Genomic DNA, 15,573 nt, shown 5'->3' with positions numbered 1-15,573 from the left:
TAAGTTTTTAGTTTTATACCGTGAGTTCCGGGTACATTGACTTGTTTGTAATGAAGGAAAGTTGATTTCTATAAGTAGAATTAATATTAGTTATTTGAGAATAATATTGTAGATAACCTCGAAAGAAAGCAATTACATGATTCTACACACAGAGCTACAATTATGTGTTTCTGTATTATAAATATCAGCCAGGCCCGTATCCAAGGGAGGTCTAGGGAGGCCACCTCCTAAATGTTTACTTGACCCCCTAAAATTATCACGGTATTCTTGCAAATGAACTATAATATGGTTGGATCGCCTCCCCCCCCCTACAGTTTTAGACTGGCTACCGGCCTGATACCAGCAAGAGCAGATACCCAAAAATTTACAGTTTTTCATTGTACATAAATTATTAACAATGTGATTTTTCCTTCTGTGCGAGGAAAAAAAAAATCCTCAACTGTACCGTTCATCGTAAATTGAAACAAATCATTTTCATTATTAAAGAACTGAAAACATTATTGAAAGTTCAACAATTTAAGTTTTTTCTTTCCTTTTCTTTCTTTTCTTTTCTTTTTTTTTTTTTTTCAATCAAACTGACGAAGATGATGGTGGTTTGTTGAAATAGTTTGTCGTCTACAGCAGGGGCTTCCGAACTTTTTAGCCTAAGGACCACACTGATTTCTCCACTAAGTACCAAGGGCCAAGACCTAGCTAGCTAAGGGCCAAGACCATAATACCAACATACTGTAGCGCCAGCGCTATCATGTGAGGAGCAGTGAAATTACACAAATTGTCAATCTGCTTGGTCAGTTGAAGTATATACAGCGCCACATTGTAGCAAGTAGCAGAACTACAGCATATTCTGGAAAAGTTCTGGTGCGTGATAGCTTGTCTGAAAGATTCGAGTACTTTCAAGTGTTTTCGAATGTGTTCTACCTACCGAGGATGAGTGATATAAATACAGCATACAACCGAAAGTTGAACAGTTCTAAATTTTGAGTTCAGAGCGACAAGTGCGATCTGAAAAGCGTCATAAAGCGTGATTGGTGTGTTATTCTCACGGATTGCATCAGGGTTACCAGGCAGTCTTTTCTTAAAATGTCACAGGTGTTTTCTCTTTCTTGCGAGAGTGGGCACCCACCGTTAATTACTTGAACGTCATTTCAAGCAGAGGTGTCATTTGAGGACAGCATAAAAGAAACGAAAAATAGATAGTGAATACAGCATATTTAAAGAATAATGAGGATATCAATATTTCGTGATTAAGTCAAGTAATAGAAATAAGACAATGTGTGTAACTTGCAATGAAACAATATCCGTTCTCAAAGAATATAATATAAAGCGTCATTTTAAGACTAAACATTCTCAGATTACTTCAAATTTACAGGAAGTCTACGGTTACGAAAACATGTATCTTTAAAAAGTAAAGTTGAAATCTCATCAATTGTTGTTTAAGAAAGTAAGTGCCGAACAAGAAGCAGCAACTCGTTCTAGTTTCCGCGTGGCTCATTCAATAACAAAACATGGGAAGTCCTTTACTAACGGTTAATTAATCAAGGATTGTATGATTGCAGCAACAGAAGAAATGTATCCAGAAGAAAAGCTAATTTATTTAAAAACATCAGTTTGTCAGCAAGCACTGTGGCTCGAAGAGTAGATGATATTGCAAAAAATATATTAACTCAATTGTCGGACGAAAATCAACATTTAGAGTGGTTCTCTTTGGCCCTGGATGAGTCAACAGGTGTTTCAGATACTGCTTAGGTACTATTTATTTATTTATTTTTATTCGAGAGATAGACAAATTATGAAGTGTATGAAAAGCTTCTAGACCTTCATAGCATTCACGGTACGACTACTGGAGAAGATACGTTTTAGAGTTCAAAATACTGTTGAGAAAAACAATCTTCAGTGGACAAAATTGAAGTGTATCATTACTGATGGTGGCAAAAACATACGTGGAAAAAATAAAGGCGTCTTTACTCTCGTGTCGAAGGCCGTAGAAAATGAAGGTGGTCCAAAACCATTAATCGTACACTGCATTGTTAATCAACACTCTTTGTGTGGAAAATACTTGGATATATCAGAAGTTTTAAAGCCAGTCATATCAGCTGTTAATTAAATCAGTTTGCATGTGCTCAGCATCATCAATTCCGCTAGTTTATTGAGGAAATTGGAGAAAATAACTTAAAACATTATACTGCAATACTCTGGTTTACCTAAGAAAAAGTTCTAACGTGATTTTTTTAAGCTCCGAACAATAATTGAAATTTTCTTGAATAAAAAGAATCGTCCTCTAGCTGAGTTACACAATAATGAATGGTTATGGGAGTTAGATTTAACTAAACATATGAATGATCTTAGTTTAAAATTACGAGAAGAAAGCCAGTTTCTGCCTAATTTATACATTCATATTAAGTCCTTTCGATTAAAAAAAAAGTTTTAATTCCAATCGAAAAGAAAGTTTCACTATTCAATACATGCCAAACCTTCAGTCAGCAAATTGAGACCCGATTTACGATATATTTTGCAGTTAAAGCTTTGGATGCTTTAAAAATACATTTTGGGTCTCTTTTTCAGATTTTGATGCAATTGCAAATGACATCAAGATTTTTCAAAATTCCTTCAATGTCGACAGCCCCAGAACTTCAAATGGAAATAGAAACGATTGGTTTGCAGTGTAGCGATATTTTTATTTAAAAATACTAAATAAATCATTGCTTGAATTCCATGGGCCTTATGCAGAGTCCTTCTGACGCGTGATTAGTACCATACTAAAGAGTTCGACCAACATTTTTTCCTGCAGTAGTCAGGCGTTTAGTATGACGCTAATCATACTTCAAAACGTCTCCGCATAAGACCCTATGAGTCTTCTACTCACACAGTTTGATCAGATGCATAAATTTGTTCATGCCATTCTTTTCACTTTCGAAATTACTTATCTCTGTGAAAAAAAAAAAAAACATTCTCCATATCATTAATCATAATTATAATGTTTAATTTTATTATGTGAATTATCTATGTATGTCACTTATTGCAAGTTTTTAGGATAAATCTCATGACTTTAGTTACAGATAAAATGTTTGATTTCATAATGTATGCCAGTTATTGTGTTTCTTAATTGCTCATATAAAACATATGGTTATTATTTTGTATGGTTTACTTAATAAATCACACAAAATAATCAAAATAAACTGTGGGGGGTCGGTGTTGACTCATGGGTCGTAGTTGGGAGACCCCTGGTCTATGGTATTTATATAGAATGCTTATAAGTCAGTTCTTTAATAATATGAGTATGCGTCCAATGTTGTCTTTGAGCTATTAAACCCTTCTCATATTTTAAATGCATTATTAGAGGATAGCATAATATGTATCTTTATTACTTTCCAGGGTAATCGGTTTTTCTTACTTCCATGGCTGATATGCAAACTGCTTCTCATTGTATGTATTGGATATGCTATTGTGAGAACTATTATATTGGGAACTTTACCTGTAGGATATATTATTGGAGGTTTAGGATTCGAAGGTCAGTAGTTTTCACAATCTTAATATGTTATGAATGAGTGTACAGTGGATTGATTGCCGCTTATCTCCGTTTGGATACTGTATTTTGAGATATGGAAAGGTTTCAATTCTACTTGAACAGTCTCAACTGAGTATGATTCGGAGTACGATTGCTCGATCAAGCGAGAATACAAATATATCAGCAATTAAGATAGGGGATATGCCTTATTTGCGCTACTGCATGTACGCGTAAATAACGCAGGTATCATCAATATACATATACACTAGCCTCTCGCCAATCCGGCCCTCAGTAGTCTGTCCTTTCAGTAATCGGTCCCAACATCTGGTGTCTGCCGCATAACGTTGCAACAATCTATGAACGATTGTATGTATTTGTTTATACTGTAGCTGCGGAAAAATAAATACAGTACTTAGGAACTAGGAATTAGATTTCTGGGCTTTCGGCATCTATAAATATGTTAGTCCGTCATGTATGAGGCATGGCGTCCCTCGCCGATCACACTATCCGAAGAAACGACTAAGGAAGCTAGAAAGCGGCCTGGGACCTATATGTTAAGTACCATACCGGCATTTGCCTGGTATGAATAAAGAGAACCCAGGAAAACCTCACTCAGGATGGCTGACCTGAAAAAGATTTTACACTTTTTCGACCGACTATCTCCACCAGAAGTCGAACCCGACATACAGTACTATTGTGGCTCCCGTTTATTGATGCTTGTAAATCGGATGCGTGATAATGCATGCCGCCGTCGAGCATCTTCATTGCTTCAACTGAACATTTGGAACACGTGGCATAGTGAGTGATAATCTACGTACAATCTCAAGCATTTAGTTTCTCTATTTTTTTTCTGAGATAATGTATGTAACCTTATATTTCATAAAGTATAGTATGGAATTTAATTTCAGACACTACTCAATAATCCGGAACTTTTGCTAACCAAGCACCCTTCTTTGCAAGAAATGGCCGGATTAGCGACAGTCTAATGTATTTATTTATTAGCAGCTCTGATCACACACCAACAAAACTGTTAGTTCCAAATATAAAATTTCACCAGACTTCTATAAATTAAGACGTGATTCTCATGGGTTGCATCAGGGTTGTCAGGCATTTTTTTCATAAAATGTTATAAATGTTTTCTCTCTTGCAACAGTGAACACCCACCATCAATCACTTGAACGTCATTTTAAGTAGAGGCGTCATTTGGTGGAGGACAGAGAGATAATTGTCTTCCTGAGTTTGAGAAGCACATGCTTTTTAAAAAGTGTATATTAATATACTAATAAAACCGTGAAATTCTTTGACGGTGGACAATCTTGCTCCCCTCCCCTTGGCAAAATCTCAAGTGACGCTACTGATTTTAAGGTAGTATAATATTCAGGAATAAAAATTTATAATATAAACAGAGTGATTAACATGTTCGGAAAGATTAACATTATGATGAGGTCAAATCGGTGCTTCATTTCAGATTTTGCCAGGGAGGAGCAAGGTGCTCCACTGACATAAGAGTTTCGGTTGCTTATTTCTAATCGATTAAAAAATATGGACTTCTGAAACTCAGGGGAACATTCCTCCTGTCCTCATCAAATGACGCCCCTTGTTCAAATACAATCTATTAAATAAAAGTAGAATTTTAAGGTATTAGAATTACACTTCATAATCACATAGAAGCTAGTTTGTGGGAAGGGAATATTTTTAGAATAATATGTAATTATCTGGAGTAATTTATTATCATCTGTTAAAATATGTAATCAAGTTATTTGTACTTAAATATGGAGTATCTTGTAATATGAAGGAAGAATTTATTATACATTTGTAAAGCTAAATTCTTCATATATGTTTCTTTTTCTTCTTCTTCTTTCTCTTTTTGTGTTTGAGTGCGCCTTGTTAATTTGTGTAAAGCTGCTGGAGTAATAAAAAATTGCTTATTAAACTAAAAATGTCTTTATGTATAACTTTATAATTCTAACCCAAGTCCTCATGGGTTGTGGCTATAAGTTACAAAGTAAAACATACTAATTCGTAAATGCGCATATGATATACAGTATGTAAAATTGCTGAGAATATGTGACTGTGCGTTTATAAAACTGCATTTGAATGATGTCAGCGAAAAATAATTCGTCCGTCTCTTCTACTTCAAAAGAACAAATGTCGGTTCCATTCATAGTAAATAGTGGCACTTAGACGGTACCAAAAACTACAGTACGTGGAAGTTCCAGATGAAATTTTATCTTATAGACTGCGGTTCATGGGATTGCGTAGAAGCAACAGAACCAGTGGATATATTGAAGGACCAGAGAGCCTATGCAAAAACCTGTCTTGGAGTATGGTTGTTATGTAACCCACATATCTTCTTCTTGTTCACCTCAACCATAGGTTGGTGGGCAACATGGAAATTTTAAAACTTTTCTCTCGCTTGGGAGAGCTGTTTGATACTTTGATAAGGCCTCTTCTTCGTAACTGCGTCCAGGTATTCTATCCTTGATCTTTCTCTTCCTGGTTTTCCTTCTGCCTTTCCTTCTATCAATACAGTGATCCAATCGGAGTGCCGAATAAGATCGCCAAGCATGCTGTTTCTTCTTTTTCCTATTATCTTCATGATCTGTCGTCCTTTGTTAGCTTCCCTTAGTACGTCTTCATTGCTTTTTCTTTCGGTCCATGATATGCGCATATACGAAATGCAAAAATAGCCAAAGAAGCCTGGAATAATTTGCAGGCATCGTATGAGAATCAGGGAATCAATAGACGACTAGCAATAAAACGGAAGCTTTGCAGAATGAGGTATGAACATTTCGAATACATGGATAAATACCTGGGGGAAATCTTTACGCTGACACAAGAGCTTGCAGATATTGGATGTCCAGTGAAAGATGGAAAAAAAATTACTGTAATGGTGCTTGTTGGTTTACCTAAAAGATTTAACCCACTTGTAATGGCAATAGAAGGAACACAAGTAAAGTTAACCAGTGAATTCGTAAAGTGCACATTGATACAAGGTGATTTCAGAAGAGGTGAAAGTGCAGCAGAAAATTTGTCTAGTGATAGTGCTTGTGTCGCTAAGGAAAGGGTGTGTTCGTATCTACTTATTTTCGGTGTAATGAGTAAGATCATTTCAAGAAAGATTGTGCTGTAATGAAACAGGTAAAGAAGACACCAAAGAAAGTGTCCGCAAAACAGCCCTTGTACAAAGGAGAGTACATCGAAATTATATGATACACTTCTGTTAACAAGTCATATTGCTTTGTCAAATTATGTTAAAAACAACTTTGACTGATTGATTTATTCAAGTTGCACTTCCCATATAACTAAGCGTAAAGACTGGCTTGGTAATTTTCCAGAACCTGAGCCATATGTTATTACAATAGCTAATAACCAGGAGAGGATTGTCCTAATAATAATAATAATAATAATAATAATAATAATAATAATAATAATAATAATAATAATAATAATAATAATAATAATAATAATAATAATAATAATAACTTTTCTGCTTTGTTTCTGTATAATACTTTATTTAACCTTATACTTAAAGAGAAAATACTGTACGCAAATAAATTACATCATTATATCCTCTGCTATCATCGTCGACATTGAGAAAATAAATTAAAAAATTGGATACTTGTTTCGAATGAAATGTGGAAGAAAAGTAACAATCATTGGTGTCAACATAATTAATTGTTCAACAATTTTATTCAGATATAACTGCAATGACCAATACATAAGTATTACAAAGATTTTATTTTCTACCTACAAGGAATTTGTAAAGCATAAAATAAAATTAAAAAAAAAAAAAGTTGCGTTTCAACACAGACACAGTCTGGTACGGTTTGTTTAAAATTAACTACTATTCACCTATAATGTGCCCTGGGAGTCCTAAGAGAACTGTTATATTCCAGTAATTATGATAATCAATCCTGTTGCCTTCAACAGCTAGACAATAACTATGAGCTTCGGTTTCACAAACTAACAGTTTGTACATAAGTGGATTTAAATTGGTTAACGCAATTTTTCTATGAGTTAAAGAAGAAGAAAATAACTGAAGTGATATGGGATGTATGAAACATGTGTAAAGAGTAACGTCGTAGTTTGTTTTTGTTTTGGTACCGCTAAGTTGCGAGTTAGTGCTTGTAGTGTTCTCTAACATTTCAAAAGCTTATTGCCGATTTTAGTGTTTTGTGTGGAAAACGGATTACGTTGAATAAAATGTAAAAGATATATTTGTGGAGTCGAAACTCTTTATTACTGTCTAGCTAATGAAAACAAGAGGATTGGTTGGTGAAATCATACTAGAAAGATAAAAATCTATTTAGGATTCCAAAGGTACACAAAGTATAGGTGAATGTTAGTTAATCGAAATGTTGTGTTCTTAGATATGATTACGGTAATTTGAAATCCTACCTTCAACCTAGTATATATAATTCGTATTCATGCATTACACAGAAAGTTTCATAAAGTTTTTATTATTTAAACATGTGAGCGTATTACTTGTTTTTATATATTGTACTTTTTTGTTTCAGTAATGAGTATGTATTATTGTGTCTGCATTTGGGAACTGTATAAACAACTTCAAGATGAGCAAAGTATTCGTGAAGAAATGACCACTTTCAACAATATGACAATTATTCTCGATGGACATTCTTCTCCACCCCCTTATGAGAAAATATACGAAATGGACGAAGTACTTTTAAGAGAGCCTCCGCCTGCTTATTCATAGTGTTTTTTGTTTTACTAGCTAATATAATATATTTTTTTATTTCTCTTGAAACATCTAGACATGTGTCTTTGATGGTAAGTGAAAATTTTACATACAACTACTCAGTTCTGCCAATTTAAATGTATTGTTTATCTGCAATATGTTTAATAAAATGTTTGTTTACTGTGAAACATGTTTATCGTGAAACTTCTACAGTTACGCCTTTGTATTTATATCTATTACTCTAAACTCATCCTAATATAACACACTAAATGTAATGAAGATCACAAATTTACAAATAGAAAATATATTTCAATTTGTTTGTTTTAATCAAAATAAAATCTTAGTTTTTTTTCTACTTTATCCATATTTGTAGAAGCCGTCACTTTATTCATGAAGCACAGTATAATTTAATATCAAGACTGACAATTATGATAAATTTAATTATGCAGATACCGAGAATGCACACGTTTCTATAACATATAAAATTTTCGTTATCGTTTTTAAATGCTTATGTATTATGATACCTAGCAACCAAAAGTTTAACCAAGATTATGCAATAATCCTAAATAAAAGATTATATTCGTGTCGTGTCAAGTAGATTTGTTTTCTCAAGTATGTAGATCTAAATATATTATTTACTTAGTATAAGCTGGTCGTCGTTCAGCCATCTTCAATTTAGAAGATCTCACAATTGATCACTTTTATCTTTATCCTGCATCAGAGGTATAAACTGTTTATTAATTTAAGTGTCATTCGATTCACCAATTCTTACAAGAAAATGTGCAAAATAAATTTGATTAATATTTCTAAATTTTTGTTTATCCTTCAATGTCGGAGTAACTAGTACTGGACTAGAAAGAGAATTGTTCATTTTCTTTGAATAATCACTAAATTACCGGGAACAAGATCGATCGTGTGTATATATATATAACAATACTATGAAGTTAAAATGTACAAACCTTCCTAGAACTAGAAAGAAATGTAAGCAAAAGGCTAGTACTCACCACAAAAAACAAAATATTCTTCTAAGACTGAGCAGCGCTTTCGGAAGATCCTTCCTCCATCTTCAGCTTAAATCCAATTCGAAGGGGATTCAAAACATGAAGGGGAATGTGGATAGGTAAAAAATGGTTAAAAGTATTTTAAAATGTGGAGCACAAGTCTCCTGCCAAAAATAAACACATGTAAATGATCACTTACTCGTCACTGTTCACTGTTTTTTTTTTTCTACCTTCCAGACGGCGGAAATATGTAGTAAAAGGACTGCTCCAAATCACATTTATTTCTCCTTTATCTAAATTAAGTGTAGGTTTCTCTCTATGAATGTAATAGAATTCTTTAATTTTTCGTTCAGTTGTTGTTTTTGCTTTCTCTATTAAATATGAATCCGCAATACTATGATTATAGTCTTTAAGATGTGCTGCCAATCCGGATAACTGTTGCAAGATACGAGATTTCGATGTGCGAATGTGCTCAGCTATTCTGGTACAAATATTACTTTTTGTTTGACCTATATATACTTTATCACACTGACATTTAACCCAATAAACGCCATTACTTTGTTAAAGATCGGTAAAAAAAAAGCTTTAAAATTTGTTATGTAGTTTTCTATGGATTTAGAAGGGATTTCAGAAACTTTGATGATGTGTTTTTGCAGTATCTTCTTAATTTTTGTTGAAAAATGAGGGACCAGAGGGATACCAATCCATCTGTCAGCCTTGGTATCGTTGTTGGTTGATGGTGGATGCCAATGATCTCCTGTTGTACCTGCTTGTTTCACTTCAGTAATAAAGATTTTTGAAAACCAATTTCTTGTCCGATTTATATTAAATATTGAATTTCCTGATTGAGATCACCAGGGAGATCTGAAAGTAGTAGAGAAACTCTCCTAAAGAAGTTTCTCCAAACATTCATTTGCTGAAGCCATGAGTGTGATGATTTAAAATTAATATACTTGTACCAGCAGAAGGTTTGCGATATACCGAAGTAACAAATTTGTTGTCTTGTCTTTTGATAGTAATATCAAGGAAGTTAAGAGCTCCATTTGCTTCAAGTCCTATCGTAAATTTAATTCTAGGGTGTATCTGATTAAATTCGTCAAATAATTTCTGTAAGTCCTGAGATTCCTTGTACAGAATCAAGGTATCATCGGCATACCGAAAATATCTGATACGAGGAAATTTTGAAAGAATGTTAGTTTCAAACATGCCCAGTACCAAATCAGAAAGTATTGGAAAAAAAGAGTATTACCCATTGCCAATCCATTGTCTTGTCGAAAGATGGTGTCTTATAATTAAAAAAAAACATTATTTCTCAGGCAAAAAGCTATTAATTGAGATGTTAATTGAATTTTATATGGGTTTACTTTTAATTTGAGTAAAGCAAGTTCCACTGCCTGCAAAGCCAGGTCTACTGGTTTTGATGGATACATCTCCACAACATCTAAAGATGCCAGATGGATAGAATCTGCCGCGACAAGAGAATTCAAACATGTTTTTGATTCTAAACTGTCTTTAACAGTACATTTAATTGGAATATTAAAGGACACAAGTTTATTATACAGCCTGACACACAATCATAGTCATACATCTTGCAAAGAAAATCAGAAAAATAAACACACTGCTGAACAAGACTGCACTTATTTAATATAAAAACACACCAAAAAATGTGTTTTTACATTAAATAAGTGCAGTCATGTTCAGCAGTGTGTTTATTTTTCTGATTATACAGCCATTTAGAAAGTAAATACGTAGGATGATGAGAACCAGCTATTATAGGTCTCAATGGATTTATGTATTTTTGGAAGACCATATATAATAGGTAATGCTGGATCATGGATTTTAATTTTGTTTTAATTTAATCAGGGATTATGGGTATATTGTTAATCAACTGATTGGTTGTTGTTATCAAGGAATTTAATGGATTGCCTTTACATATGGTAAAACGAGACTTATGGGCACACTCGTAGATTTTGTTACTATATTGTTGTTTGGATATTATTACGTATCTGTTGTCTTTTCGGCTCTGATCCAAAAGAGTTCGTGTTTACGTAACAAAGACCTAAATTGAATTGTTCATCTTCTTATGTGTCCGGTAGAATCATTATTTTGATGGCGCTGAGATAGTACAAGGACACATACTTTTCTCACCTCAGTAGCGTCCTCTTGGTCCTTAATGAAATATGTAGCTTTCTCAACAAAGTAAACTAAGTCATGAATTGATAAATGTGTAGGCTGAAAACTAAATTTGAATCCCAAGGCAATGATTTTTTTTTTTTTTTTTTTTAATTTTCATATCTATAAGATTCACTAATGATTGTTCCATATAGGTTTATCTATTGTCATTGTACCTTTTGTTTGGCGCCAGGATTCACCTTAATATTTGATTTTTTTCTTGAGTTTGTGCAGTTTAAAATAAAAGTCCTTTTGCAATTTAGTGAAAATAGTACGCAAACAGATGTCTATGGTGCAAGAGTCAACTTGTGAGTGCAAGGTCATAAGTTATTTGTAGCAGCTATGACTTAAAACGTCAATTTCTTTGTGTTTGGACCTGATGGCTGTTTGTAATAGTTGCTGCAGTGGCGTCGTCTTGTGCAGTTCGCAAGAGTACCTGAACCACCAAATATCGTGAGCTGTTCGTTGCTCCTTAAGATATTTAATAATATTTAGAATATTATTATATTGTCGTTTCCTTTTTACTATCCGCTTGGTTTACCCCTTGCGTTTATGCATTCCATGATCACACGACGTTTATAACAGAGCTGCGAGCGTAATAGACTGCTCTGTGTGTAGTACTGTAGGGAAGCGCAGGCAGCTGAGCGGAGGAACTGAGGTCTTCTGACGTTCAAATGAAGACTTGAACGAGCAGCGTTGAAAGCTATTGTTGACTAATTTCCAGTAATGTGGTGCTTTAAACAGAATCAAAGAATGAACTTATGCTATTTAAAACGGAAGAATATAGTAGTGTATAACTCATTCTTTCCATCTGTTATCCACATTTCTTTTTATCTCAATTTCTTGTAATGAAAATAAACTAATGGCACAAACAAAATTACGGCATTCCGAGGTCGTGCCGAGGAGAATCAGATGTTTAGAACCCTTCCCCAGAGATTCTTAAATTAGCGCATTTTAATTTATTTTCAAGATTTCTTTTTAAATGCGTATAATCTCTGATTTTTCTTTAGGCTGCGCTTATCCTGCCTAAATAAACGGAATGTTTGTAAGAAAAGCGAATAGAAACTTAATGTACTTCGTAACACTGCTACAGATAAAATCGTACTTTCAGTATTGAGTTGATTTTGAGTTTAACGCTCCTTTCAGCAGCGAGGCTATATGAGATGTGGACCTACTGATTAACGTGGAATTCGAACAACATGAGCTGCCGCCGGTACTTTCAATATTGTGAGAACCTAAAGGAAATTTTGGAACTGATTTTTCTATTTCAACATTTATCTTTAACACATGCAAAATAGAAAAAAAGAGAGTATTGGTATTTGCAGTAACGTACATTCAGCTATAACATTTCTGAGAAAACGCGGAAAGGTTTTTTTCTTTGGTGGAGGGCGTAACTTCCTTCCGAGATTTAGTTTATACGCAGAAATATTATTTTCTCAATGTATTTCAAAAAATGAAATGAAATGAAATTTTTGAGTTTTACGTCCAACGGTTATGCCGGCTAGGCTAAAGGAGACGGTGATGATGAGTAATGAATGAAATGATGGAATGAAGAAAGTGGGAGGAAACGGGAGAACCCCGAGAGAACCCACGCACACGGTGTTTGTCCACCACAAAGTTCACTTGGCAGGAACAGGGTTTGAACCCGCGACCCCATGCACCAGAGGTGAACGCTCTACCACTGAGCCAGCGCGGCCCCCTCAATGTATTTTAAAGTGGCAAAAGAGAAAACGTGTTGTGTGATGGTATACTGATTAGTTTATAAATGTGTTTGCAAGATTTATTATTTCTTGTCCATAATTTCGATCAGTTATGTTCTGCTAGAATTTTTAGTAAGTATACGCTCAACTGTTTTCAAAACTATAGCTTATATCCATCCTTATACCTCCATTACATCTCTCAATTAAACTAAATACATAATGAAATATAAAGAAATTAGATGGGTATATTCCGTATACCCTCCTCGATAGGTTTGTGGGTTTTCCTAAAATATTTTCTCAGTGCTAGTGAATCTAAGGCCTGTTCGATACAGAAGCATTTTTCGGAAGATTTCTTGTAAGAAAAATCCTATCATTACCCTATTTCATAGAGAATTCTGTTGCAAACTACTATAGATACATCTTTAAGTGCATTAGCAGATTGTGAAAATTTGGAAAAAAGTTAGAACATAATCAACGAATGTTAACTATCATCTGGAGGTGAAAACTAAACTACGGTATGTCGAAATTTCAAAGTTGATTTAAAGCAATGAATGGCTGACAGATTATGAAATGAAAATATCATTGGTTTGCTTTTCTCGTGTCTTATATGAAGTGAATTAGCAGTGAATCTGATGTGTAATGTATGTGGGACATCTGATTGAAAAAGTAAAGAAGTATGAGACATGTAATAAACACATTAAAACTATGCTGAATTTAACTAGTGTGAGCATCAGGGGCGCGTCCACATGGAGAATCTACCGAGTTCGGATCCTCCCTCAAAACTTCTTAATTTGACATACGTTTGTAAACTTTCATAATAAAACTATAATTGTTTAGTAGAGAAATGACTTATGTAGCCTAAAGATTTGATGTTACACTTCATCTGTACTCTTTTTTTCTTAAAAAAATTAATTCTGTATTTTTTCTTAGAATATAAATGGCACAACTTAACAAGTACATATCGTTTATCGTGTGTAGAATTACACCGGATCAATTGTACATAGATGTAGTGTCTTATACTATTGGACCCCCCTCCCAAATCTTGGACTCATCCAACAAAATTTTTTGGGTACGTTCCTGGTAAGTATACCAAATGTTCTAACACGATTCGTTCACATGATCATTTCTATTAAGACTCATAATAATAATGTGTAGAAAAAGAAGTCACATTCTCTCACTTTTGATTGATTGCATCAGATTTTGGGATGCTTGAGTATGCTGTGTGTCTCCATTAGGAGTTTGAAGATTCTAGTAGCTCCAGTGTTTTCCGTGGTTTGTTTGACTTCATGAAGTGTTCTGTCCTCCTCATTTGTATAGTGACTAGCGTGTCTTTGGTGGACAATCCCCGCGTTCAGTTCCAGGTGGGAGAGCATCAAACACATTACAGTAATCTTCTTTTTAAACTATAAATATCGTCCTATATAGCCTAACCTCTAACAGAGAACATAAGTACAAAATAAACAGTCATGAAATGTCTTGAGGCAACAATACAAAAGTACATGGACAAAGCGTACGTAATTAAAGGTGCCTTTGCAACTATTATAATAATTCTGATACATTGCATGTTTTATGTGTACTGTTAACAGTTCACAAAACAGCATACATGTCAATTCAAATATACGAGATAACAGGCAGATTCCGTTTAGTATATTGTCGTGAAATTGAAGGTGAATCTGTAGAAAGTGAATGGCATACAACAACATTCGTGAAAATCAGAGTAAATAATCTGGCGTTGACTTCAGAAACTGAAAGTTGTTTTATAATATTAAAGATATAAAAGCACATGAAGGAGTGCAGTAGCTCAAAATAGTCTCAGTGCATTCGTTAGCTATAGTATTAATAGAGAAAAAAAAACTAAACACTAAACTTTAGAAGACTTATTGACAAAGTGATTGCCCAAAAGAACATCAGAAGTGATTTATATATGAATGAAATGTAGTATTTGTTTATGAATTGGCACTTTTTTATTATATGTAAATATTAGGGTCTTTATATGGCTACTTTCATTGATTTTTTATCGTTTCTCTTATTTAGAATACTGAAAGGATTCTAGAATTAGAATTTTCTAACGCCTGTGAACTCCCGAAAAAATTATGTTACGAGACACGACTGAGTTGCTATCGTATTTTTTGAATTTAAATCGCGAATTTCTTTTCCAAATATGGTAGTTTGATCTGTTTGTGGAGTTAATCCTTGGTAGGAGTATAATTGCACAAATTGTAAATCCAAAAAACTATTTTGTAATTTAAGCCTATCCTCTTCAAACTTTCGCATTTCCACCAGCGTCGTGGGATTAAATATCACAGTTTTGCGAGCGGTGATAATGTTTAGAAATAAAAAAATAAATGTTTAGAAAGTTTTCTTTCCAAACACTATTACCGCTCATAATACTATGATACTTCCTAGAACTATTTAGTTAATACATATTTGGAGTAATATTAAACTATTCGGTTACAACTTTAGTATTTTCTTTTATAAACCTTAGTTTCATTTTAG

At 33.8% G+C, this 15,573-nt stretch overlaps 1 protein-coding gene across 2 annotated transcripts in view; it reads left to right on the top strand.

Annotated features, from left to right (window-relative positions):
• The window catches only part of LOC145676764 (uncharacterized), a 55,036-nt gene extending 44,979 nt beyond the window's left edge, over nt 1-10,057 (top strand). The window contains exons 5-7 of one of the 2 annotated variants that reach the window (XR_014129462.1): nt 3,373-3,508; nt 8,026-8,296; nt 9,862-10,024. Coding sequence is in view for 1 of the 2 variants with exons in the window: in XM_081747574.1 (XP_081603700.1) it covers nt 3,373-3,508; nt 8,026-8,222 (333 nt within the window). In the remaining variant the exon portion in view is untranslated. Of the gene's footprint in view, nt 1-3,372; nt 3,509-8,025 lie in introns of both variants that reach the window. The other variant, XM_081747574.1, reaches the window with a different exon arrangement.
• Nucleotides 10,058-15,573: the final 5,516 nt, after the last annotated feature.

This window comes from Thermobia domestica, chromosome 2 (genome assembly GCF_964235325.1).
Source record: "Thermobia domestica chromosome 2, izTheDome1.hap1.1, whole genome shotgun sequence".
Taxonomy (NCBI): domain Eukaryota; kingdom Metazoa; phylum Arthropoda; class Insecta; order Zygentoma; family Lepismatidae; genus Thermobia; species Thermobia domestica.
The sequence above is the reverse complement of the archived record's forward strand: the minus strand, read 5'-3'. Positions and strand labels throughout refer to the sequence as shown.